This window comes from Cetorhinus maximus, chromosome 18 (assembly GCF_964194155.1).
Source record: "Cetorhinus maximus chromosome 18, sCetMax3.hap1.1, whole genome shotgun sequence".
NCBI lineage: Eukaryota > Metazoa > Chordata > Chondrichthyes > Lamniformes > Cetorhinidae > Cetorhinus > Cetorhinus maximus.
The window spans coordinates 43,440,927-43,464,885 of NC_135896.1; the positions used below are offsets into that span (position 1 = coordinate 43,440,927).

At 42.6% G+C, this 23,959-nt stretch overlaps 2 protein-coding genes across 5 annotated transcripts in view; one reads left to right on the forward strand and one right to left on the reverse strand.

Moving 5' to 3' along the window:
* Positions 1-23,959, forward strand: part of dmac2l (distal membrane arm assembly component 2 like) — a 391,974-nt gene that overhangs the window by 353,073 nt on the left and 14,942 nt on the right. Inside the window, exon 1 of one of the 2 annotated variants that reach the window (XM_078562556.1) lies at positions 8,231-8,276. The exons of the other annotated variant lie outside the window; for it this stretch is intronic. Coding sequence (XP_078418682.1) covers positions 8,248-8,276 — 29 coding nt within the window. The 5' untranslated portion in view covers positions 8,231-8,247. Of the gene's footprint in view, positions 1-8,230; positions 8,277-23,959 lie in introns of those variants that run through there. 2 annotated transcript variants of the gene reach the window in all.
* l2hgdh (L-2-hydroxyglutarate dehydrogenase) overlaps positions 1-23,959 on the reverse strand; it is a 36,093-nt gene that overhangs the window by 5,961 nt on the left and 6,173 nt on the right. For all 3 annotated transcript variants that reach the window (XM_078562549.1, XM_078562552.1, XM_078562551.1), the window contains exons 4-9: positions 18,086-18,217; positions 16,921-17,083; positions 9,524-9,558; positions 7,550-7,717; positions 3,377-3,534; positions 2,642-2,773 (exon numbers count right to left, since the gene is read on the reverse strand). In XM_078562549.1, coding sequence (XP_078418675.1) covers positions 2,642-2,773; positions 3,377-3,534; positions 7,550-7,717; positions 9,524-9,558; positions 16,921-17,083; positions 18,086-18,217 — 788 coding nt within the window. The remainder of the gene's footprint in view (positions 1-2,641; positions 2,774-3,376; positions 3,535-7,549; positions 7,718-9,523; positions 9,559-16,920; positions 17,084-18,085; positions 18,218-23,959) is intronic.

Below are 23,959 nucleotides of genomic sequence, written 5' to 3' on the forward strand. Positions count from 1 at the left end.
TCTGCTATCCCTGTCTTGAAGGGGACCAAAACCAGACATAGGGTTAAATCTTACCTATGTCAGGCGGGCTGGGCGGGAGTGGGCGCGCCGCCATTTTACATGGGCGGGCCAATTAAGGACCATCCAGTGTAATACGTGTTCTGTAGCACTCAGTGCTACCTGTGTGGGCTGGGAGAGGAGGGAGAGTCGGGGCCTGCACTCTTTCGCGCGAACCATCTCTCTGAGGCACAAAGCTGCCTCAGGGAGATTAAGCAGATAATAAAAGTTTTCAAATAATAAAATAAAAAGTTAGTTAAACATGTCCCCTCATCTGACAGTGTCACATGGGCTGGGACATGTTTGCGAAGTCATGAAAATGTATTTATTTATTTTATACAAGCTTCAGGAAACCTCATCCTGTGAAAGCCGTTTGGGCTCTTTCCCCTGCCCGCCAACCTTAAGGCTGGACGGGCAGCATTGTCAACAACTTTAATTGCTTTTCTAATGGCCTTCATAGGCCGTTGACAGTTCGGTGGGCATACAGCCGCCTCCGGTGCGCGCCCGCCGAACGAAATATTGAAATGACACACGATGACATCGGAATGCACGCCCGATGTCATCGCGCATCATTTCATGCATCAACGTGTCGGGCCCACCCCCGCACACCAACGGCAATATTCTGCCCATAGTGTTCCAGATATGGCTGACCAAGTACTTATACAGAGATTTTTAAACATTTATTTAATTGTCCTGGCAAAGCATCCTAACATCCCATTTGTTTTTGTAATATTCTGCTACACTGGTCCTGGACCTTCACAGCTGCATGCACTTTATAACCCTTCTGCCACTCGACAGTCTTGAGCATGCAGCCCTGCATGGTGATACATTTCACTGTATCTTAAATAATTCCAAAGTTCTCATCTCTACAATGATCATTCTTTAAGTGAAGAACTTTCTGATGGGAGTATTGCATTTACCTTTTACCAGTTTGAATCTATGTCCCCTTATCCGACTCTCAAATTATTCTAGTGATATTTCAGATTCACCTTTCCCATATTCTTAACGACCTTGCATACTTCTAGAAAAGTATTCCTCAGATTGAAAAGCCCAAGTTTCTACAGTCTTTCCTTGGAACTCAAATGGTTTACATTAGGGACTGGCCTTATGGTTCTAATCAGTACCATCTCCTGCCCTTGATTCTCAGCAATCAAAGCTGAGCAGGGTACTTAAACTCTTTCGAGTTATCAACAGTCACAGACTGCAACTCTTTCGAGTACAATCACAGTTCTTGGTTTTTCCGGGAGTGGGACATGAACCCACAACCTTCTGAATCAAAGGTGAGGGTGCTATGAACTGAGCCACAGCTGACACCTCTAAGCAGGGTACTTAAGGTGCAGTTTAATCAGAGCCCTACACACTCTGATCAGGACCTCATCTGACTTCTACATCTTACTGTTCTGGCTATGTAGTTAAGCATTTTATTGGCTTTGTTGATTGTTGTTCTATGTTAGTTGGACATGTTAAGTATCAAGCCTACCAAGGCTCCCAAGTTTCTGAACTCCATTTAACTTCGACAGATTGGAGAACAGCACAGAAGCATATGCAGTACACAAATATTGCAGACCGTTAATATCTAGCTATCACAACATCTTCAATAATTTGATGAAAGAAAAGTAGTGTACTGAATTTAGAAGTGGTCTTTTAGCTCCAAACACACTTTCCAGGTGAAACAGCGATTTACTTGTATTTCTTTCAATCTACTATATTGTATGTGCTGCTCACAATGTAGTCTGCTAAATATTAGGGAAGCTAAATGCAAACTGGGTGATCACTTTACAGAATATGTCCATTGAGTCCACATGCATGACAGTGAGCTTCTGGTGGCCTGCCATTTGCACTTCCACCTTGCTCTCTCTCCTCGGCCTCTTACACTGTCCTAAGGAAGCTCAATGTAATTTCAAGGCACAGCTCCCCATCTTTCGATTAGGCACTTTACAACCTCTGGACACAAGTGAACTTAACATTTTCAGGTGCTCCCATTTTTTTCTCCCCAGACACAGCTGTTGGTAATGATTCTGCTATTGCCATTTACACGTCTTAGCCCTAGCTTTTGATACTTCACTTGTCTTATTACCACTCCCTTTTTCCACCATCATCTCTTTTGGCATTTAATATCTCCTGCCTTCCAGCCCAACACAAACTTTGCCTTTTGTTCTTTCCCCCACCTCCTCCTTTCCAAGTCTCTGTGCTTGCTTGAATCCTGTGCCATCTCTATTCTTCTTCTACTTCTGATGAAATGTTGTCAAGCAGAAACATTAACAGTTTCTTTTTCCATAGATGCTGCCTGACTTGAGTATTTCCAGCATCCACAGTATTTTGGGGGTTTTTTGTGGCTTTAGTAAGTAATTGATCTAGTAACAGTTAGTAACAGGTAGACTGCATAGTATTCATCAACATTTTCTATTTTCATTGGAGATTAATAAAAATCAAAGTCAATGTTTTTCTGACCAACACAAACTGATCTATAGAGGAATCTAATGAAATAACAGGTAAAATCATTAAGGTGTTGGCAACAAACACAAGACAGCCAGAGAAAAAGTAAATCGTAAGCGGAGGTGAAAACATTTGAGATTCCATGTGCTTCAATGCTCTTGCTACTCACCTCATGACATCATTGGCAGAGAGTGCTGGTATGTATCGCTGAAGCTGTTTCACTTGGGCTCCAATAACGATTCCTCTGTACATTTCGTTTATGCCAAAAGCTACATTTTTCAATACAAGTTTTTGAACCCCACTGATAAAGACAAGGGGGAGAAATGTTTCAATGCTTTTGACAATCTCGAATAAATTGAAGATCCAGGTACAAACTGGAATCTACTTTCAAACTTTAACATCCTAAGAAGTTAATGCTTTTTATAAAAATTTGAATGATCAAATTGTTCATATTTAAAAATTACATTTTAATACAAATGTATGTGTGTAACATCGCATAGGTCAAAAATAGTTACAAAAATAGTATATACTATGAACCCCAAGATCTGTTACAAGATCGAATGCCTTTCAAGGATTATAAAAGTTAGCATTTGTGGATAATGCAAGTTTCAGATTTTTTACAAAATCACTTCAAGACAAAGACAGACAAGTTTTTGAAAACAGTTTAACTTTCGTGATTAAAAATTATATTGGATGTGTTTTTAACTGGAACAATATTAGTTTTCATCCTGAGTAATTTACAGTATGCAGCTGATCAATAAGTCTAATAAATGGTTTGCACCTTAAAAGGATGAACTGGAGACTTAACATTTTAGTCAATGTTGGAGGATACACTTTTAAAATTAAATTATTCACTAATCCACTCATATATTGCAGAGATTCAGCTCTGAAATCTACTGCATACCTATAGCTTATGGCATCTGTAAAATCACGCAGGTCAAAGTCAAAAACATTATAACCTTCCCGTTTAAATGCCAAAACTGCATTGGGTCCAAGCCACACACTACCATTCATTCTTGGTGTAAAGTGCACACCAAGAAAAGGAAACTTTGGATCTGGAACCTATAAAGAGAAAAACAGACAATTCCATGGATCATAATAGAAACATTCAAAGAATCCAGTGGACAAAACACTTTTCATTCTGATTGTTTAATTAAATATTCAAAACTAAAAAGTTCGGACACAAAAGGCTATATTGATTAGATGATATGGAGTTTGGTCTATCGTACTGCAGTGACATAAGCAATACAATTCCACTAGCTACAGTTTACCATTATGGAAAGGGAAGGACTTATCTCAGTGCCAGATTTGGTTTGCCAAATTAGAATGAAATTCTATTTATTATAAATTGATTTTCTTAATATATAATGGCATTCATGGTGCTTGTATGTTGCACATTTTGCATCAGTACAAAGCAATCACAGCAACAAAAAATGAGTAGAACCTCCCCAAAATAGGCAGCAGTTTGGCAGGTCTCCCACTGCCTTGCTTTTCACACTTTAACATGTAAAAAGCCAACTTCCAATCAAGTTTAAAAAGGGCCCTTTAATTGCCTTCATGAAAGGGGAGACAATTAAAAACATTAATAATATGGTCAAACTGCAAGACCAACAGACTGAAGGAGTATCGGGTGCTAAGACACACAACACTATTTTGAACTTTAAATGAAAGAACATCTACAGCAAAAACACACTATTAAGAAAAAGAAAGTTCATCATGTATATTCAATCAACCATCATTCAAACTTAAAACATAATCAGTCTCACATATAATGTTATCTGAACCCACTGGCCGAATCATTGAAATTAATTCTGAACATTCTATTATTCTCTAAGGCCTCGATATTCCTGGAGACTGTTCCATAGGGACAATGCAATTTGCATGGGAAAGGTGAGCATGTTGCATTTATGTAAGTAGGACCTGCCTGGGTATGTCCTGGAGAGCCCGAACACCCATCACCACTTTGCTTGAGATACTCCAATGCACTTCTGTGTCACTCCAAAAATTAAAAAAGTTTTGTTTCAAAAAAAAACACTTCAAGTGGATGCACTGTACTAATCTAATGAAGAATTGTGGCCTTTCTAAAGTCTCCAATAGTACCCACACCAGCTTTCAGCAGGCTAGAATTTCATCGAGACCTATTGAAGACAAAATGGGCAGAATTCCTTTACATACCAAGTCAACGTAGGGAAAAAGAGGAAGATCCACTCATCCCCTCCCACTGAAATCCCCACATAACCTGGTTCCAACAACAATTTGTATTTATTTAGCACCGTTAACATAAGTTAAAAGTCTCAAGGTGCTTCACAGAAGCATTACAAAACAAGATTTGACACCAGGCCACGTAAGGAACTAATAGAGTAGGTTTTAAGGAGATTGTAAAGGAGGAAAAAGAGGCTGAAAATGTTTTAGGAAACAAATTCCAGAGGCTACGGCAATGGCAGCTCAAAGCATGGCTGCCAATAGCGGAGTAATTAAAATCAGGAATGCTTAAGTGGCCAGAATTGGAGGAGTGCATATATCTTTTTAGAGTTGCAGGGCTGAAGGAGATTACAGAAATAGGAAGAGGTGAAGTTATGGAGGGATTTGAATACAAGGATGAGAATTTTTAAAATTGAGCTGATGCTTAACCGAGAACCAAGGTAGGCCAGCGAACATAAGGGTGATTAGTGAACAGAACTTAGTATGAGTTAGGGCAAGGGCAGCAGAGTTTGAATGACTAGTTTATGGAGGGTAGAACATGGGAGGCTAGCCACAGGTGTAATGCAATAGTCAAGAGGTAACAATGGCATGAATGATGCTTTCAACAGATGATCTGAGGCAGGGGTTGAGTCAAATGATATTATGGAGGTAGAAATTCTGCACTGTAAGAATTCTGTGATTCTGTCTTAGATCTGAAATTTTCCCACATCAGGCGGGCTTGGCTGGAACGGGCAGGGACGGTCGTGGAGCCAACAGCCACTCGCAATCGGCTCCGCACCGCCATTTTACACGGGTGGGCCAATTAAAGCCCGCCCTGTATAATACGCGAGCTGTGGCGCTCAGCGCTACCTGTGCGGGCGGAGGGAGGAGAGAGAGTCAGGTCCAGTGCTCTTTCGCGCGTGTGTGCGAAAGAGCACTTCAATCTCCCTGAACTGCCTCAGGGAGATTGAAGCACTTTTGAAAACAATAAAAAATGCAATAGAAACATGTCCCCACATGAGGTGGGACATATTTTTATTTTTCAAAAAAAATTTTAATTCAATTTGTAAAATCTTTAGGAAACCGCATCCTGCTCGTGGATGAGGTTTCCTAAAAAAACGTAAAGGCAGCTTGGCCTTTTCGCCTGCTCGCTAACCGTTAGGTTGGACAGGCAGTGTAAGTTTGAAGTTAATTAGTTCCTTAATGGCTGTAATAGGCCTTTTAATTATCGGCAGGCGCACAGCTGGCTCCGGCACGCACCCACCGAACAAAATATCGTGAGACAGCGCGATGACATCGGGACGCATACCCGATGTCATCACACATCATTTTACGTGTTGGGCCTGTCCCCGCACGCCAACTGAAAAATCCTGGCCTTAGTAGCATGGGCTGGCTGGGTACGATCTGTACCCTGCCTGTTGCGAACAGCAGCTGGGAGATGCTGTTTGATATGATCTGCCAGTCCTTGGAACATATGGCCTACATACCTAGCATCACGCTGGCACTGAAATTCATATACTACATTTCTCATTTGTGTGATAGGCAGAATGTCTTTTTGGCTTGATAGCAGCATCCTGTTAGTGGTGAAAACCACTCGTGTTGCTACTGCATAGTAGCAGCGTGAAACAGCTAGCTTCACCTGTTGCTCAATTTTTTGAGATACCTTGCCCTTAAGGGTAATCTGAGGTAGACTGGGCACTTTTCAGGGCTGAAAGTGACGGTCTTAGTTCATGAGTTTGCGTGATATACAGTGCGAATCAGGGTAGCCATTATCCTGCAGGATGCCTTTGATGTGCCCTATTTCAGCATCAAAGGCTGGGGGATCGTATCAAACAGCATGTTGCAGCCACTGTTTGCGTTGGGCAAGGTACAGGCCGTACCCAGCCAGCCCGTGCTTGAAAAGCTCAAACCACAGTGTCCAACATTAGATGTGATTCTGCGATTGGACAACATTTGCTAAATAATCCTCAATGTTCCAAGAATTACACTGACAACCAATTTAGGATTGTTGGTCAGGCTCGCAGTGTGGCACATTTGCGTGACTGCAAGCTACGTATATCAATACATAGGGCCCTGTTCTTTGCAAAGAGAAAGAGCATGTACATATTTTGTTTAGCTGAAACAGGCGCAATGTAAGTGACAGCCATTCACTGACCATTCCTTAGGGCAATGCCTTGACCAATCAGACTCAAGCTGCCTGGTTTAAATTTCAAACAATGCTTGGCAGTTAACTGTCAGTCACCATCAGTGGTGCATTCTCCATGGCAACACCACTTGCCACCCAATCAACAGTCTCTTCACATACAGTATAAATTGTTGTTTGCCCCCTTATATTGGTATTCTTGCGAGTGTCCTGATGAATGCAAGACAAAAAGCTTAGACATGTCTCTTTTTTCAGCAATACTCAAGTTCTGTACTGTCAAATAACTAAAAGTACATTTAAGTGTTGAGAATGCAACTAAGTTCAATATGGAGCTGGGTGAGAAACGTCATAGTTAAGCTTCATTTCATGACTGCCCGGCAGAAACTGGAATTGCAGCAAATTGTTTGAATGGAATGTATTCTTACCTCACTGGAAAAAAATCTCACCAGTGTTCCATCTAGTCAGCTGGACAGAAATTAGAGTTTATATCCAAATGAGGCAAGAGAATCTGAGAGACATGCAGTCGCAGCCTTGGAACCTCTCCTTCTGACTAGGATTTGCGAATTAAAAGCAACTAGCCACACTGTTCTTTTTCACTTAACTTCTCCCACCCCAAACATGTATTTTAATATCTGTACCCAATTATATCAGCATTCTATCAGAAAAGAAAAACAAGAGATTTCAAAAATATACAATCTCTTGTGTTGTTGCTCAAGATAAAATAAACTTATCACATATACCCCAAATACTTACGGGATAAATGTTGCCTTTGACTAAATAGTGCTTTTCTGGTTTTAGCACTAGGTAATCTCCCCGAAAAGGCACTATACGTGGCTCGCTACTACAACCTGATTTCTGGGATAGCCTGTCTGAATAAAGACCTCCACATGTTACAATGTAGCTGCATTGTATTGCGGTTTCCTGTTAAAAAATACACACAAAAACACATACAGAACAATTAAATGGAATAAGCACGCATCATGTGAAGAAGTGTGTTAGTATTAGATTTATTGCTAACCTTTTTCACGTGTTTCTTTCAGTGGGATCTGAATTATAAAATATAAATTCTTTAAAAAGATTGAGAAAGTGAGCAGCTGTGCCATATGAAGCAGGATGGTCCCAGCTTTAAACTTAGGTCTGTGTAAAACCAAAATGGTATTAGGGAAATTACAATTGGCCTCAGCATCCTTGGGTTGAAAAAAAACAAGCAAGGTTCCTGCCCTAAACAAAAACAGAATTACCTGGAAAAACTCAGCAGGTCTGGCAGCATCGGCGGAGAAGAAAAGAGTTGACGTTTCGAGTCCTCGTGACCCTTCAACAGAACTAAGTAAAAATAGAAGAGGGGTGAAAAAATTTATATATATATTTATATTTCACCCCTCTCCTATTTTTACTTAGTTCTGTTGAAGGGTCATGAGGACTTGAAAGGTCAACTCTTTTCTTCTCCGCCGATGCTGCCAGACCTGCTGAATTTTTCCAGGTAATTCTGTTTTTGTTTTGGATTTCCAGCATCCGCAGTAGTTTTTTGTTTTTATCTCAAGGTTCCTGCCCTGTTTATCCAGTATGAAAATGTGCATTTTTGGGTGTTATGTGGTGGTGGTGGGGGGTGGGGGGTAGAGATTGCTACAATGCTTTCCATTATTTAATTTCTGATATTTTTTCCATGGATCTCCTTCCTGATGTTGAGTTTCTGCCCTATACACCTCCATGTCATCCAGAATTCTAAAAGCCACATACAACTCGATACTAAGTCATGCTCACTTATCATCCTTTCCTCAACAATTACCACTGACATTACATCCTTCACGGTGCAATGAATTTAAAATTATTTTTCCCGTGTGGAAATCCCCTCATGGTCTCAGTTCACTACCTGTCAAATCCCTGCAGTCCTTCAGTGAAAGTTGCAATCTTTTTTGCTCTTTAGAGTCTGAACTACTTGCGTCCCCTTGTCAGCCCATTGCCTATGAAAAAGTATTCGTAAGCGTAGCCCTGCTCTCTGGAAATCAGTTCCAAAAAAACTCTACTTTGTTTCATCTTATTCACACCTTCAAATGCTTCCTCTAAACTTGCTATTGGTTACCTCCCTAGTACTGTGAAGCAACTAGGGTTTCCTGTTATGTTAAAAGCTCTATAAATATAAATAACATCTGACAGGAATTCACCAAAAAATATGATTAAGGTCAGACTAAATATTTATGATCAGGAATGCAATATTTTCCAATTTCTGTCAACTAGTGTCAGCATGCAGCATTTCCAAGCTGGGTGTGCCAAGAATAAATAAATGTAAAGTTGCCTCTATTCTGCTCAACAAATTGTTTCAACTCCACCTGTATGGATTTTTTCACTTTCTCCATATATATTCTTCTTGTCTTTCGCAGTGAGGCGGACAACACACGCTGAATTATTAATGGTTTCACGCTTGCTTCCTCTATATTCTGAGACCTGGATTGAGACCGCTCTATAATAATTTCATGCAAGCCTTTTGCAGCCAACAAAAGGAGCCTGTACCTAATTATGACCTGCATTCATATCCAGGTCTCAAATGTCCAAAATTGTTACATCCCAATCTCTTATAGCAATTAACTTAAATTGCATGTTATCTTAAGAAAATTAGAAATAAAGTAAAAGTTACTTTTAATTTGTTATAAATTAAGCTGGGAAATGTAGTGCCAGTACTCATTATCATAACCACCATGTTGTTACATTTTAGATAATAAAAACTTTTACCTTCGAACTCCTGATTGTTATTGGGTATTTTAGACCTAGAACAAAAAAAAGACTCTCTCTAATCAAAGTATAGGAATAATTAGCTACTTTGGATCATATTAATACTGAACTTTTCATGTGTATGGTTCTTACAGTTATGTTTTTAAGAAGTAAAACTTAAACAACAGCTGTGCATCTTAAAGAAGTATATCAACTCAAAAGAGCTTTAACACATTTATAGTGTTATAGTGATAGTCAAGTTAAATGTAAATCATTTCAATTATATATGATTGCTATGCAAAACTTAAGACTAATTCAGATTTAAGTTTGGCGATACTATGCTCATGAAGATGAAAAATAGACATGAAGTATTTTACTTTTTTTTTTATAAAAAAGAATATTCTCCCTCTGATTTCATTTTCACTTCTGGACATCCAGTACTTCTGGGTCAAGTATTGTACAGAACAGATGCAGGCTTAGTTTGCTGAACTTCATCCCATCATCAACCCACTCTTAGAAGAGCATTCCCAACTGGAAAAACTTAATTTTTTCTATCCTGATTTCCACACTAGACATCCACTATGATTGTAAATTTTAGGAATATCTTGAGCGCTGTTTCATGCCATCACTAGGTTAAGTGTTTAAATTTATCAGCAAGGACAATTTCATTTTATCAAGCACAGTATGCAAACTTACTGTGTCAGGCATCCATTTATTTAAAATGTTGCCACACATTTTTATGAAGTTCTCTCATGTGGCACTGTTAACTTCCATTTGTATTTGATATTTTCACATTGCATACAATAAAATAAATATATACATATTCCAATTAGACTATGAAACCACTTCTGAAAGCAAAGAGGGAGGGCGGTGAAGGTTTACCAGACTGATTCCTGGGGTGGCGGGACTGACATATGAGGAGAGATTGAGTCGGTTAGGATTATATTCACTGGAGTTCAGAAGATTGAGGGGGGATCTCATGAAAATCTATAAAATTCTAACAGGGCTAGACAGGGTAGATGTAGAAAGGATGTGCCGATGGTGGGGGAGTCCAGAACCAGGGGTCACAGACTGAGGATGTGGGGTAGGCCATTTAGGACTGAGATGAAGAGAAATTTCTTCACCCAGAGAGAGTGGTGAGCCTGTGGAATTTGTTATCAAAGAAAGTAGTTGAGGCCAAAACACTGTATATTTTCAAGGAGGAGTTAGATACAGCTCTTGGGGCGAAAGGGATCAAAGGATATGGGGAGAAAGCGGGAGCAAGCTATTGAGTTGGATGATCAGCCATGATCATACTGAATGGCAGAGCAGGCTCAAAGGGCCGAATGGCCTACTCCTGCTCCTATTTTCCATGCAGTGCTTACTCTGTATGGACCATCCTTGGATATTAAGGCAGGGCCAAAGCCAGAACCATAAAGTCATGAACATGACTTTTAATCAACTACACATTCATAAGATAGGTTCTCTAGATGGATGCCACAGTTGTCATGAACAGATATTAATGTCTATAATGTTACTGGAAATTATTTTTTAAAATAGAGCCCTAGTGGGATCTGTCTCTATGGGCAGAATTTTCCCATTGGCGTGCGGGGGTGGGCCCTGCACGTCTGCGTGGAGAATGACATGCAGTGACGTCACCGTGCGCCATCGCAATATTTCGTTAGGCAGGCGCGTGATATCATCTGATGCGCACCTGCCATTAATTAACAGGCCACTTAAGGCCCTCGACTCACCAATTGACGCTGATTTTTTGGCGCACGTGCAATCTTTGGGTCGGCGCACAAGCACAGTGGGCAGGCAGGTAGGTCACACTTGTATAAACCTCATCCACAGGCAGGATAAGAGGGCTCACTGGGGTCGCGAGTGTGCTCTCTCAAGTATTAATTTTTCAAAGTTATTGAAACTTGCCTGTGTGATCTGCAAAACGCATACCAGCTGCTTTGTCTGGACTCTTAACCTTCAGCTCAGCACTCTGCAGTGAGGAATCTTTTCTGGGCCTAAAGGTTTCCCTTAGCCTGGGAATGGGAGTTGAACTGTCCGCTGGAGGCACTTCCTCTGAGGAGGAAGGGAGGGCTAGAAGGGGGAGGAGGCCAGGAGTGCACATCCAGCCTCCAGGGGAGCCACCTTTGGGAGGTCAGGCGCAGATACAAAGGGCGCAGGGTCAAGGGGTAGGCGGAAGGGCTGCAGAAGACACCGCTATCCTGTTGTCAGGGTATACAGGTGGCGAAGCAGCTACCTCAATATGTCTGAGGTGCAGTGCCGAAGGAGGCTCCATCTTTCAAGGGAGACAGTCAACTATATCTGCCAGATGATTGGGCCTGAGATCTCCGCTAACTGTGTGGGTGGACACCCCATGCTGATGGCTCTGAAGGTCACAGCTGCCCTCAGCTTCTATGCCTCTGGCTCCTTCCAGAGGTCGGTGGGTAATCGTTGTGGTGTCTTCCAATCAGCTGTTCACACTTGTGTCAAGCAGGTTACGGGCGCTGTGTTTAGGCATGCATTGACCTTCATCCACTTCCATTGGGACCAGGCAAGCCAGGCACAGCGAGCTAGAGGCTTTGTGGCGATTGCTGGCTTCCGCTGCGTCCAGGGTGCAATAGGCTGCACACATGTGGCCATCAAGGCGCCAGCAGGTAAGCCCGGTGCCTTCGTCAACAGGAAGGGCTTCCACTCCATGAATGTGCAGATAGTGTGTGACCACAGGATGCTGATTCTACAAGTCTGTGCAAGGTACCCAGGCAGCTCCCACGACACCAACATCCTCAGACACTCCCAGGTGCCGGGGCTCTTCGGTGCTCCGGCCCGGCTTGATGGATGGCTGCTGGGTAATAAGGGCTATCCCTTCAGAAGGTGGCTCATGACGCCTCTCCGCCATCTAAGAACAGAAGCTGAGCAGCGCTACAATAGGGGCCACGCCTCTACAAGGGCTGTGGTGGAGAGAACCATCGGTCTTCTCAAGATGCACTTCTGATGCCTGGACCGCTCAGGGGACGCACTCCAGTAACCCCCCAGATCGTGTGTCAGTGATAGTGGTTGCATGCTGCGCTCTCCACAATCTTGCGTTGGAAAGGGGGGACGCAGTGGACGAGGAAGACGTTGACGCAGTGGCTGCAGCTGCACACGATGAGTCCAGCAGCGAGTCCGAGGATGAGCCCGCACAGGGAAATGCTGAGAGGGTAGACACTGACCCGGGCGTACTTCAGGGAGGCAAGGACACCCGGGAGGCTTTAATCCAACGAACCTTCAGCTAGCACACCACAGGTGGACCTCCAGGACAAGCCTGGGCTGTAGGGTCCATACTCAATATCTAAATGCAATATCTGCCAGGTTAGGAACAGTAACTAAGGGCTTTGTTAATAAAGCTGAATGTCCCACAAAGCACTCATAACATTTTTGGAAACCATACACATGCAGAAGAAAAGAGGCACCCTCAACCACAGTCACATGTTTGAATTTAATATCACAAGCAAAGAAACTTAAGCCAAAAAAATGACAATGGTGTTCCAGTTCAAAGCAAATCATAAAGACCTCATCTCGGGCCAGCACAAAAGCACCAGTGATAAACCCGTGGTGTGCCTAAGGTGCCTTATGTTTATGTTTCCGGTTGCTACATCTTGGTGCTGCTCTATTGCTGGGAGTGGCATCTGAGACAGCCTGCTGACTCTGCTGTCCTGTTGGCCTCGATGACCTTGGCGGTCGTCCTCTGGCCTGTGGAGCCTGTGCTGGCCCCGCCTGGGAGAGATCTGCTAGTTCCACAGCTGCCATCTCTCCAGACATCGCAGCCTCACCGGATGCTACGGTCACAGGGAGAGGGGCGGAGGAGCTGCCTCCCTCATCCGAAGCATCCTGAGATGTGCCCGCAGGGACAACAGGCAGCTGCTGTACCGACGTGAGGTTGCTTCGAACCTCCCTGCTCACCGTGGACGGATGGGCACCGAACTGGGAAACTCAGTGCCCAGACCATCTCCCACACTGGCACTGACCAGCTGAGGTCAATGCCGACATGAGGGCTTGCTGGTCCGAGCACATCCCCAAGAAGCCCTGATGGGTCTCCTGGAGGAGGCTCTCCACGAGAGTCGCCACTCTCTCCGTGGAGGACGCATGGCGCTCAGACACGTGGCTCATTGCTTAGGCGATTGTCCGCGTAGACTCCTCCACCACGGAGACCAAGCCAACCATAGCCTCATGTATCTACCACAGATGCTCCCGCACACCCGGCCACATTTCCTGCCCCTGCTGCGTCGCGGTTGACTCCAGAGGCACATCATCAGGCTGAGCATGTGCCCGGTCCCCTGCTGTCCTCTGACTGCTGGCGCCCTGGGCACTCTGTCTCTGCCAGCTTCTCCAGTGACTGTGAAGTGCCCTCACCGCTGTGCCCCAGGACACTAGCCGATGTTCTAACTCCCACCGAGGTGCTGGTATCTGCGCTGTTGCCTGCCTGGCAGAGATGGTGTGATGCTGGCGAGTCCGAGACTTCAGGGCTCTCAGGTGTGAGAGGGGGCCTCTGCTGCTCCTCCTCCCGACCTTGCTCCGCTGATGCTGAAAGGAAGAACATGGACATTGGATCCTAGTTAACGTGGAGACAATGACAATGTGCATCCCAGTCCCCCGGATCATTATGTGCTCATCCTTCCATAAGTAATGGTCAAGTCATGTTGCAAAATTAAATCACTTAACATTCAGCGCTGCTATGGCTGTTGGGAGAACAATGGTGACCTCACTGCTGGGCATACATACCTGGCAGTGGCACCCCAGCCTCACCGACACCAGTGGACCTGGGCGCATGGCGCCTCTCCAAATCCAGGGCCTCCTGCTCAAACCGGCTGAGAATGGCTAACTTCGCCTGGCTGCCGCCAGTCCTCACACGCTCTGCCGCATTATGAGCATTCTTCTCCTGAAAATGAGAGACGAGCATTGATTTGTGCAAATTGTACATGGACTCACTTCGCGTTCGGCCTACCACAACCAGAGTGGGACATATCAGGGCTCCAGTGCCTCCTCACCCTGCTGCTGCTGAACACTCACACAAAGGTGCTGGGCTTGTTCCCCAACCCCACCCCACCCCCCCTTGGCCGCATGCTGCCTACATCACATTAGGCACCACACTGTATATCCTTCCGTAGCAAGAAGGTGCAAGCACATGGAGCGCAGAGGGCAGCAGACAATTCATTACCACACCACCTTGAAGCTCCCCTCCCAGCATGTCATTGCCCTGACTTGGACATGTCCTGCAGTTCAAGCACAGCGCCTAGGTGCAGCTCCTCCAGGTTGCCCCCAGAACAGTCATGAGAGTCTCTGTGTACCACATGCTGTGGGCGTAGAACCCATCTCTTCTTCATCCTCTCAGGCTGAACTTGGCATGGGCAATATCTGCTGGCCCACCCAGCAAAGGAGACATGCCATCAATGATTCAATGCAGTCACTACACTCAGGCTTGGTGGTGGTGGGGTGGCGGGGGTGGGGGGGGGGGGGGGCTCACCCTTCCAGAGCATAACAAGTCATTGAAGCACTTGCAACACTGGATCCAGGTGCGCCGCATCACGTCGTGGAAGCTCACCACCTCCGCCACCTCATCCCAGGCACGTTTCGTCATGTGGAGGGGCCTACTCCTCCTGTCCTGGGGATCTAGGACCTCCCGCCTTGCTGCCACCTCCTCGAGGAGGGCAGCAAGGCAGTCACTGGAAAAACGAGGGGCACATTGGGCGCCTGCCCTACCCTACCGGACTGGCCTGCCCCAATGGATTACCCTCCGGATTTGCGTCACCTCCACTGCCCCTCTGCACAGCCCTTTGCCCAGCCATTGCGAGCAGCCTTTCCAAGGCTGCTAAGCCTTCAGTTATTCAGGCCGCCGGGTCACCATTGGATCTGGTGGGCTGAGCGCACCTGCCGCCGCCTGCCCACTCCCGCTATGCACGGGAGTCGTGAAGTACGCTGAGCGGGCCTTAATTGGCCTGCCAGCGTAAAATGGCGGCCCGGGCCCGATTGTGACTGGCGATCGGGTCCGCACCAGCCAGCGCCCACTCCACTGCCGACCGGACCTCCCCCCCCACCCAGAAAATTCTGCCCTATGTGTTGGTGTGTTTCTTAATTGGATTAAAGCTAGCTAGTCTGAGTGCTTTAATGTATAGTAGTTTTGAGATGGTAATTGGATAAACGTAAGGAGGGTAGAAGGTAAAGTGTAAATTTGCATTTAAAAGAAACCATTCAAGAGTGTGGGTGAAATCTTACACCTAGCTAGAATTCGCCAAGCAATGTGTTTATTTTTTTCAGCTAATAAAATTGGGGGGATTAGGAGGTGCTATTGTTAGAAGAGGTAAAGTTAAAAACCCAGTGATACACTGGAAAACTTACATTCAAAGAGAAAGATATGTACAAAGGAGAAAGGAGATTGTGTGTAAGGTAGAGGCATTTTAAGATCCAACAAGTGTGAGAAGCCTCCAGCCTGTAAACCTCAAGTCTGTCTGCAAGGATGCATAGCTGAAAGGAACTCATTTTGAATGCGACTGTCCAGGGTGTGCTCTGCCAGAGGTCTGCTAAATATATAAGATTTACTGTTGCCTTAAGTGGGGGGGGGTGTAACAGAGTCAGATTAATTAGGGGATTTTTGTAGTTATTATACTAGTAATTTTGTAGACGTATGTATGTGTTTACAATCTTTCTTGTGTTAATAAATGTTTAATTTATTTTTATAAAATCCTCTCGAGACTCGCTGGTCTTATTATTACTGAATTCAAAGCCTGCATCTCAAAACATACAAATTGCAAAAAGTGAGTTATAACAGTTGTTTCAAGTTTCCCGCTGGGATTTGAACAACTCAGCCTTTACCATCAGCTGTGTCACAATACAATGTAAACAGTAAATTTTTGATTCAGAGCACGTTGCAACTTGTAATTATGTTAAAGTGGTCCTTTATAAATGTGATTCCCCTGTAACTTTAAAATGTAAATTACTATTTTACTGACTTTTGAGAGAATATTCCAAACTCGCAAACTCTATTACATAGAAAAACAAGGGCAGCAGACACATGGGAATACCACCACCTGCAAGCTCCCATCCAAGTCACACACCATCCTGAATCATATTGCCATTCTTTCACTTTAACAGGGTAAAAATAATAGAATTCCCTTCCTAATAGCACTGCGAGTGTACCTACACCACTTGGACTGTAGCAGTTCAAGGCACCACCTTCTCAAGGTCAATTAGGGATGGGCAAATGATGGCCATGCCAGCAATGCTCACAACCCATGAAAAATTTTATTTTTAAATCTTATTTTCCTGCTTCAAATAAAAGGAGCATACTATTATCTTTATTGTCTTTAGTTTTCTTCTGTATTAACAATTGTACCTAAATAGCCCCAAACTTCAAACAACATAAACTGTTCAATAACACAATACCATGAGCTGTGGGTCGTCCTTACCATCTGTGCAGCCTTCAGGACTTTCCTTAGTTATTTGAAAGTCAGTTGCTTCAAACTGCGTTTTAATAGTTCCACCCATTTCACAAAAATCTTCTGCATACGAGAGGGCTACCTGTCTCCAATCTACAATGCCTGTGTTTGGAGAATCCAAAGCCATCAAGCCCTACATTACAACAAAATAAAAGAAAATGTTATACATGAAAATTCAGTGTTAAAAAAAACATTTTTCGTTCTACTAGCATACTTCATTCCTTAGCTATAACATTAAAAAAGCTTTCTTTCCTTTAGAACTTTTTTGAGCTTGCAAATCAAAGGTTCATACTTAATAAAAATATAAGAAAACTAAATTTGAAATTGTGAAATAAAATTTTATATTCAAAGAGAAACAAATACTTCATGAGCTTAGGTTGATTTTTAGTTTTATTAAAAGCAGGTACAATTTTCAAAAGATTAAGATCAATGATAACCATTTCTGTAATTTCAGTTACCTTAGGAAAAGGCAATTCTTCATTTCGTTTTAACCTTTGATATCAAGTACAATGCACAGATTTTGCAATATCCTTTTCATATACATATCTGCATTTACTTATGCTTTATATTTGGTGTAAAAATAATATTTAAAATTCCAAAAAGAAACCTTCTCCTAAATACATTTTTCACCATATTGTATTAAAAAACTTTAAAGGACCAAAAACGAAATAAGTTTCTGCAACATGCTTTAAGTACTAATATTCCTTTAATGGCCCAATTGTAAAAGGCTGTGAGTAATTGAGTCATACAAACAAAAAAGTTGCACATTCAGTTGTTAGTCTGTGGTGTGTTAGCTAATCTGATTCATGGTAATAGTTGGGGTACAGTAGTTGCTACACCATCCTAGTGTAGGGAACATGAAAAATAAATTGGGTTTTGACTTCTAATGATTAACCAGTGACCTTGTTGAAAAGCAGGCATGTGCACACTGGGAGAAAGGGCTTGACCATAACGCCATTAGTGACTAAAAGAAAGTATCCACATTTATTATTTAGCCACATATGGAAAATGGCCACTTGGGTGAATGGCCAGAAGGTGCCCACTACTCTGGCATTGTAGACTGGCAAAAACCTACACACTCAGGAATTCAAGAAATTTGGAAAAAGGAGAGGAAGATATATTTAGAAAACTTTACCCGACAATAGGGCTCTCGTATTCGGATTTCTTTTGCATCAATAAGTTTTAGATCTCGGACATTGTTCTGCAGTCCACGTTTATACAATGCCTTCAGTCTTGAGATTTCTTCTCGCTCAACAGCAACAATAAGCTATAATAATTTTAAAAAGTTACAAATCAAACTTAATATCTGGATCAATCAAACCTACAAGTTGAACTGCCAACTGACTGAAAGATTCAGTGGTTTAAGTATTTAATCTAGAAAGTTAGTTTTCTGTATTTAATGGAACACAATACAAAATCATTCACAATAATTTATTTTTGCATTTTCTCTATAAAAGTTGCCAGTAGACTTCTATCAGATTTTTGCCCAACCTTCTGGGAGTCTATTGCAGGTGTTGACCGCTCTTTGGATATCCTTTTAATAACTTAAACCTGTAACTCCCTGTTCTATTCTCAGTTTAATTTTCCACAGCATTTATACAAGCCTAAGTTTCTGTAGTCTTTCCACACAATTGAAACCTCAGACTAAGAATCAGCTCCAGGTCAAAAAACCCTGAACTCCCCATGTAACAACACTATGGGAGCACCATCATCACATGGGCTTCAGTGGTTTAAGTTCACCATTACCAGCTCAAGGGCAATTAGGGATAGGCAATAAAAGCTGCCCTTGCCAGCAATATCCACATCACATGACTAAATAAAAAAAACTCTTCTCTGCTTGAATGTCTCCTGTGTGTTCTGGGGTCGTATTTTTAATTCCCCACCAGCAGGTTTGAAAGCAGAGTGGCTCTTAAAATGCTGCGTGTAGCCTGCTCAGCATAAGCCCACCAGTCCAAGAAAGGCCATTTTATTGGGGGGGGGGGGAGGCGTGCGTGGAGGCATTGAGCTGGCCACCTGCCCTTGAGCCTATTGAGGCCCTTAAGTAGACAATGAATGGCCACATGGTTTGGGTCAAAATCCTGGAACTCCCTTCCTAACAGCACTATGGGAGTACCTACCCCATATGGACTTCAGCAGTTCAACAAGGCAGCTCGCCACCACCTTCTCAAGGACAATTAGGGATGGGCCATAAAAGCTGACACAGCCAGCAAAGCTCACATCCCATGAATTAATAAAAATAAAATTTAAGTGCCTTATCCCACCACTGCCACTATTTAAACGCATAGCAGGGGGAGGCCTATGTTGAGCAGGTAGCCTGACAGCTTTAGTTGTGGAGGCTGGTGTCAGGCAAGGGGGAGGGGGGGGGGGGGGGGGGGGGTACCTCAGTTTGGGGTCCTCTGTGCCCATCCGAGGCATCAACCCCAACCCCCCCCCAGCTCATAACCCCTTTTATCCCTCCCCCACTTTCCCAACCACTTCACTCCCATCACTGGGCCTGCAAGACAGGCCTCATCTTCAGTCAGGTCTCCATTAGCTCCTCTTCTTTGGGGACTGGCTATAGTTCCAGTGGTGGCCACCACTCGAACATGACACTGCTGCAACGACAGATCTGCCGGCCATCCGATTGGCCAGCAGCTCTCTTAAGGAAGGATATCCTCCCCAGACTGGAGTAGAAGTCTCACTCCTAGCCAATTAGCACCCTGCCAAATATTAAATGGCTGCAAGGCAGCTGGTATCAGTGGGGTGCTTTCCCTACTGATTCTTTGGGTGGCAGGGAAGGAAACCCCGCTGTCAGAAAAATCCTGCCCTTGGGTGACAAAAAACTGGACACAGTACTTAAGGTCTGGTTTGACCAGAGCACCGTTCAGTGTGATTATAACTCCTCCTGACTTGTATTTTACTGTTTGGCTACATAAGTCCAACATTCAACACGTTTAATTGGTGGCAACTTTGCTTTGATTGGATATTCTGACCATCAAGTGTACTGAAAGTCCAGATCTTTTTCAACTTCCTTAGCAGCTACTCACTCTTTCAGGGGGCATGCCTTAGTCATTTTTCCTTCTGGCTTAATTTTGAGTTGTTCTAATTCTTCGAACAAGTGTCTGTTGTTTTCTACCCTTCATCCAATTTCTTATCCATGCCCAAGATTTATCTTCAATCACCACAGCTTTGATCTTAACTAACAGTACTTACTGTGGAATTTTCCATACAGCTTCTGAAAGTTTAGGTACAATGTGTCATATGGCTCATCACAGTCCATTTAGGATGAGATTTACTCAAAGAAGTCAAGGAGGTTGAATAGGAGACAACTCTTAACAGGGAATGGTGTCTTGAATTTACATATTTATTGCCTCTATATTTAATTTGATACATGATGTACATATTGCATTGAAAGTTCATCTGCAATCCTGATCCTATGGAAATACCTATAAAGATGTCCAAATTTACCTGCAATGTTTGTTACATTATAGGTGGAATGGCGATATTTCCAAAGTTAATGATATTACCATTTGCCTGTCACACAATGAATCATGGCACTGTCAGAGTAATTGTTATTTTATAACGAGAGCATATGGCAAAAAAAAAACACAGCTCTGATCACTGAGTGTCCTGTTGAAAAGTTTCTCCCATCAAAAGCTCTATCTGACACCCATACTGGCTTTTGTTTGTGTAAGCTAAATCAACAGGTAAACAGTTCATTTTTTGTTTACATTATTTTTCTACCATTCCAGGTGTTCCTTCCCTGTTCTTGGGTCGCTCTTTGCCCCAATATTCTTTTCACCTCCTCAGCCCATTGTAAGATTGTTTGCAGCCCAATTTTCACTCCTTGGCCTGCACTCTGCCTCCCATTGTTTCCTAGGTCTCGCACCCAACCATCAACACTGATAGTGCTACATGCCTGTTCCATTCCTCCCCTGCAAGAGGATATTTTTTCTGCACACCAATGAACATGCCAATGACAGGCTTGTCTGAAACCTATTTTCAAACTGCTGGTTATTAGTGTTGTTCTCTACAGCCAGATTGAAACAGAAATGAGCATGCGAGAGACCAGAAATAGAGACTGACTGCTGGACAGACTCAAGAAACAAAGGGGTTTTGGGTAAACAGAAAGGGCTTTAAGGTAATAGGCATGAAGAAGTTGAGTGACAGACTGATAGAGAGACAAACAAAAGGAGATTGTTTAAAACAAACATTGTGCTGAAAGTAGAAGAGCATATACATCTTTCAGGAAGAAAGAGAGCTCGGAATGGCATTAAAGTGAGCAATATCAAAGATCTACTAACATCTTATTAAAAATCTTGTGTATGGAAATTCTTCCTACCCACAAACTTTACTTCCTGATAACACTTATATTCCAAAACCTAACATTAAAACTCTCTAATTAAATAGTTGTGTCTCTGATTAAATATATACCAATATGTTCCTTTATAAAATATCTACTCCAATTTTCTTACTCATTATAATTTATATTGGCCACAATAAGCTTTCAAACAAGGTTAAAAAATTAAAAATCACAATGTAACCGAACTGTCTTTTGCATCTTTTAAAACTTCAGCAAAGCTTTTGCTTGAAGGCCTCAGCCTCTCCCAAAAGGCTAGGTTATGACAAGACATTTTACTTGTTTACTAGCAACATTACAGTTGCTGGGTTTTCGCAAAAAGTGCATTCGCATCTGCACTTGCAGAATTTCCCAACAACATCTTGTATTTATGTAGCACCTTTAATGTAATAAAACATTCTAAGATGCTTCACAGGGGCTTTTTTAAAGCAAATTTGACACCAAGCTACACGTGGAATTATTAAATTAAAAAAGGCACTAAATTAAAAAGCAGAACCTGAAAGGTAATAATCTCTAGATTATTACCTGAGCCACGTGCAAATTGGCATAGGGTACATAAATTATAGAGATGAATTTGTGTCTCAAAGACTGGTGTGGGAGGTGGGTTCCAGTTCGTAGGGCACTGGCACCAGTAGTGGGGAAAGTGGGGGCCGTACCATTGGGACGGTCTACACCTGAACCATGCTGGGACCAGTGTTCTAGCGAGCCACATAACTAGGGAAGTAGAGAGGGTTTTAAATTAAATAGTGGGGGCAAGGGATCAAGTTTGGGAAGATGTGGTAAACCAAAGTAGAGAAAAGGCAAGAGAGAAAGGTATTAAAGTGGGAAATGATAAACAAACCATGACAGGACGGGACAGGGAGTACAAATCTAAGAGTAAATCAGCAGGTAAGGCTGGAGGTTACAAAAATAATAAAAGAACAAAACTAACGGCTCTGTATTTGAATGCATGTAGCATTTGAAACAAAACAGGTGAACTGAGAACTCAAGTAGAAATAAATAAGTACGATCTGATAGCCATTACAGAGACACGGCTGCAGGATGACCGAGATCGGGACCAGAATATTGAAGGGTACATGACATTGAGGAAGGACAGGAAGCCAGCAAAAGATGGAAGGCTGGTTCTGTTAATTAATGATAGTATTAGCATTTTAAAGAGGAATGACCCAAGTTCAGGAAACCAGGATGTAGGAATGGTTTGAGAAGAGGTGAGAAATGTTAAAGGCAATTAGTCACTTGTGGGAGTGGTGTACAGGACCCCAACAGTAACCATATGGTAGGATGGGGGATAAAGGGAGAAATAAGGGGAGTTTGTCAGAAAGGTATGGTGATAATCATGGGGGATTTTAATCTGCATACAGACTGGGAAAATCAGATAGACAAAGGTAGCCTAGACGAGGAGTTCATAGAATGTTTTCATGATAGTTTCTTAGAACAGCACGTTCTGGCACCAACCAGAGAGCAGGCTATACTAGACCTGGTATTGTGCAATGAGATAGGATTAATTACTGATCTCATAGTGAAGGTGTCCCTAGGTAGCAGCAATCACAATATGATTGAATTTTACATTCAGTTTGAGGGAGAGAAGAGTGGGTCCAAGACTTGTATTTTAAACTTAAAAATAAAGGCAATTAATGAGGGCATGAAAGCCCAGCTAGTTAAAGTGAAGTGGCAAATTAAGGGATATTTCAGAATACGCAGAAAAGATACATTCCAATGAGAAAGAAAAATTCCAAGGGGAGGACCCACGATCCGTGGTTAACTAAAAAAAATTAAAGATAGTATCAAATTTAAAGTAAAAGCATATAATTACGCAAAGATGGGTGGAAAGTCAGAAGATTGGACAGAATATAAAAAACAGCAAAGAATGACTAAAAGATTGATAAGGACGGAAAAATTAGGGTACCAAAGAAACTAACTAGAAACATAAAGACAAATAGTAAGAGTTTCTATTGATATTTAAAAAAGAAAAAGAGTTAACAAAGTGAGTGTTAGTTCTATAGAAAGTGAGTTTGGGGAATTAATGATGTAAAATAAGGAGATGGCAGATGAAATGAATCGGGATTTTGCATCGGTCTTCACTGTAAAGGATACAAGTAACATCCCAGAAATAGCTGTAAATCAGGATGTGGAAGAGAGGGAGGAACTCAGGAAAATTTACAATCACCAAGGAACTGGTACAGAAAATTGTTGAAGCCGAGGGCTGACAAGTCCCCAAATTCTGATGTGCTTCATCCTAGGGTCTTAAAAGAAGTGGCTAATGGTCAGTGGCCAAAGTTCCCTAGATTCGGGGAAAGTTCCATTAGATTGGAAAATAGTGAATGTAATTCCTTTATTCAAAAAGGGAGACAGAAAGCAGGAAACTACATGCTAGTTAGCTTAACATCTGTCATAAGGAAAACATTAGAAGTTATTAGTAGAGATGTTATTGCAGGGCACTTGGAAAAATTCAGGGTAATCAGGCAGAGTCAACATGGTTTTGTGAAAGGGAAATCATGTTTAACCAATTTATTGGAGCTCTTTGGAGAAGCAACATACACTGTGGATAAATGGGAACCGGTGGCTGTATTATATTTAGATTTCCAGAAGGCAACAGATAAGGTTACTGTGAAAAATAAAAGCTCATAGTGTAGGGGATAACATATTGGCATGGATAGAAGATTGGCTAGC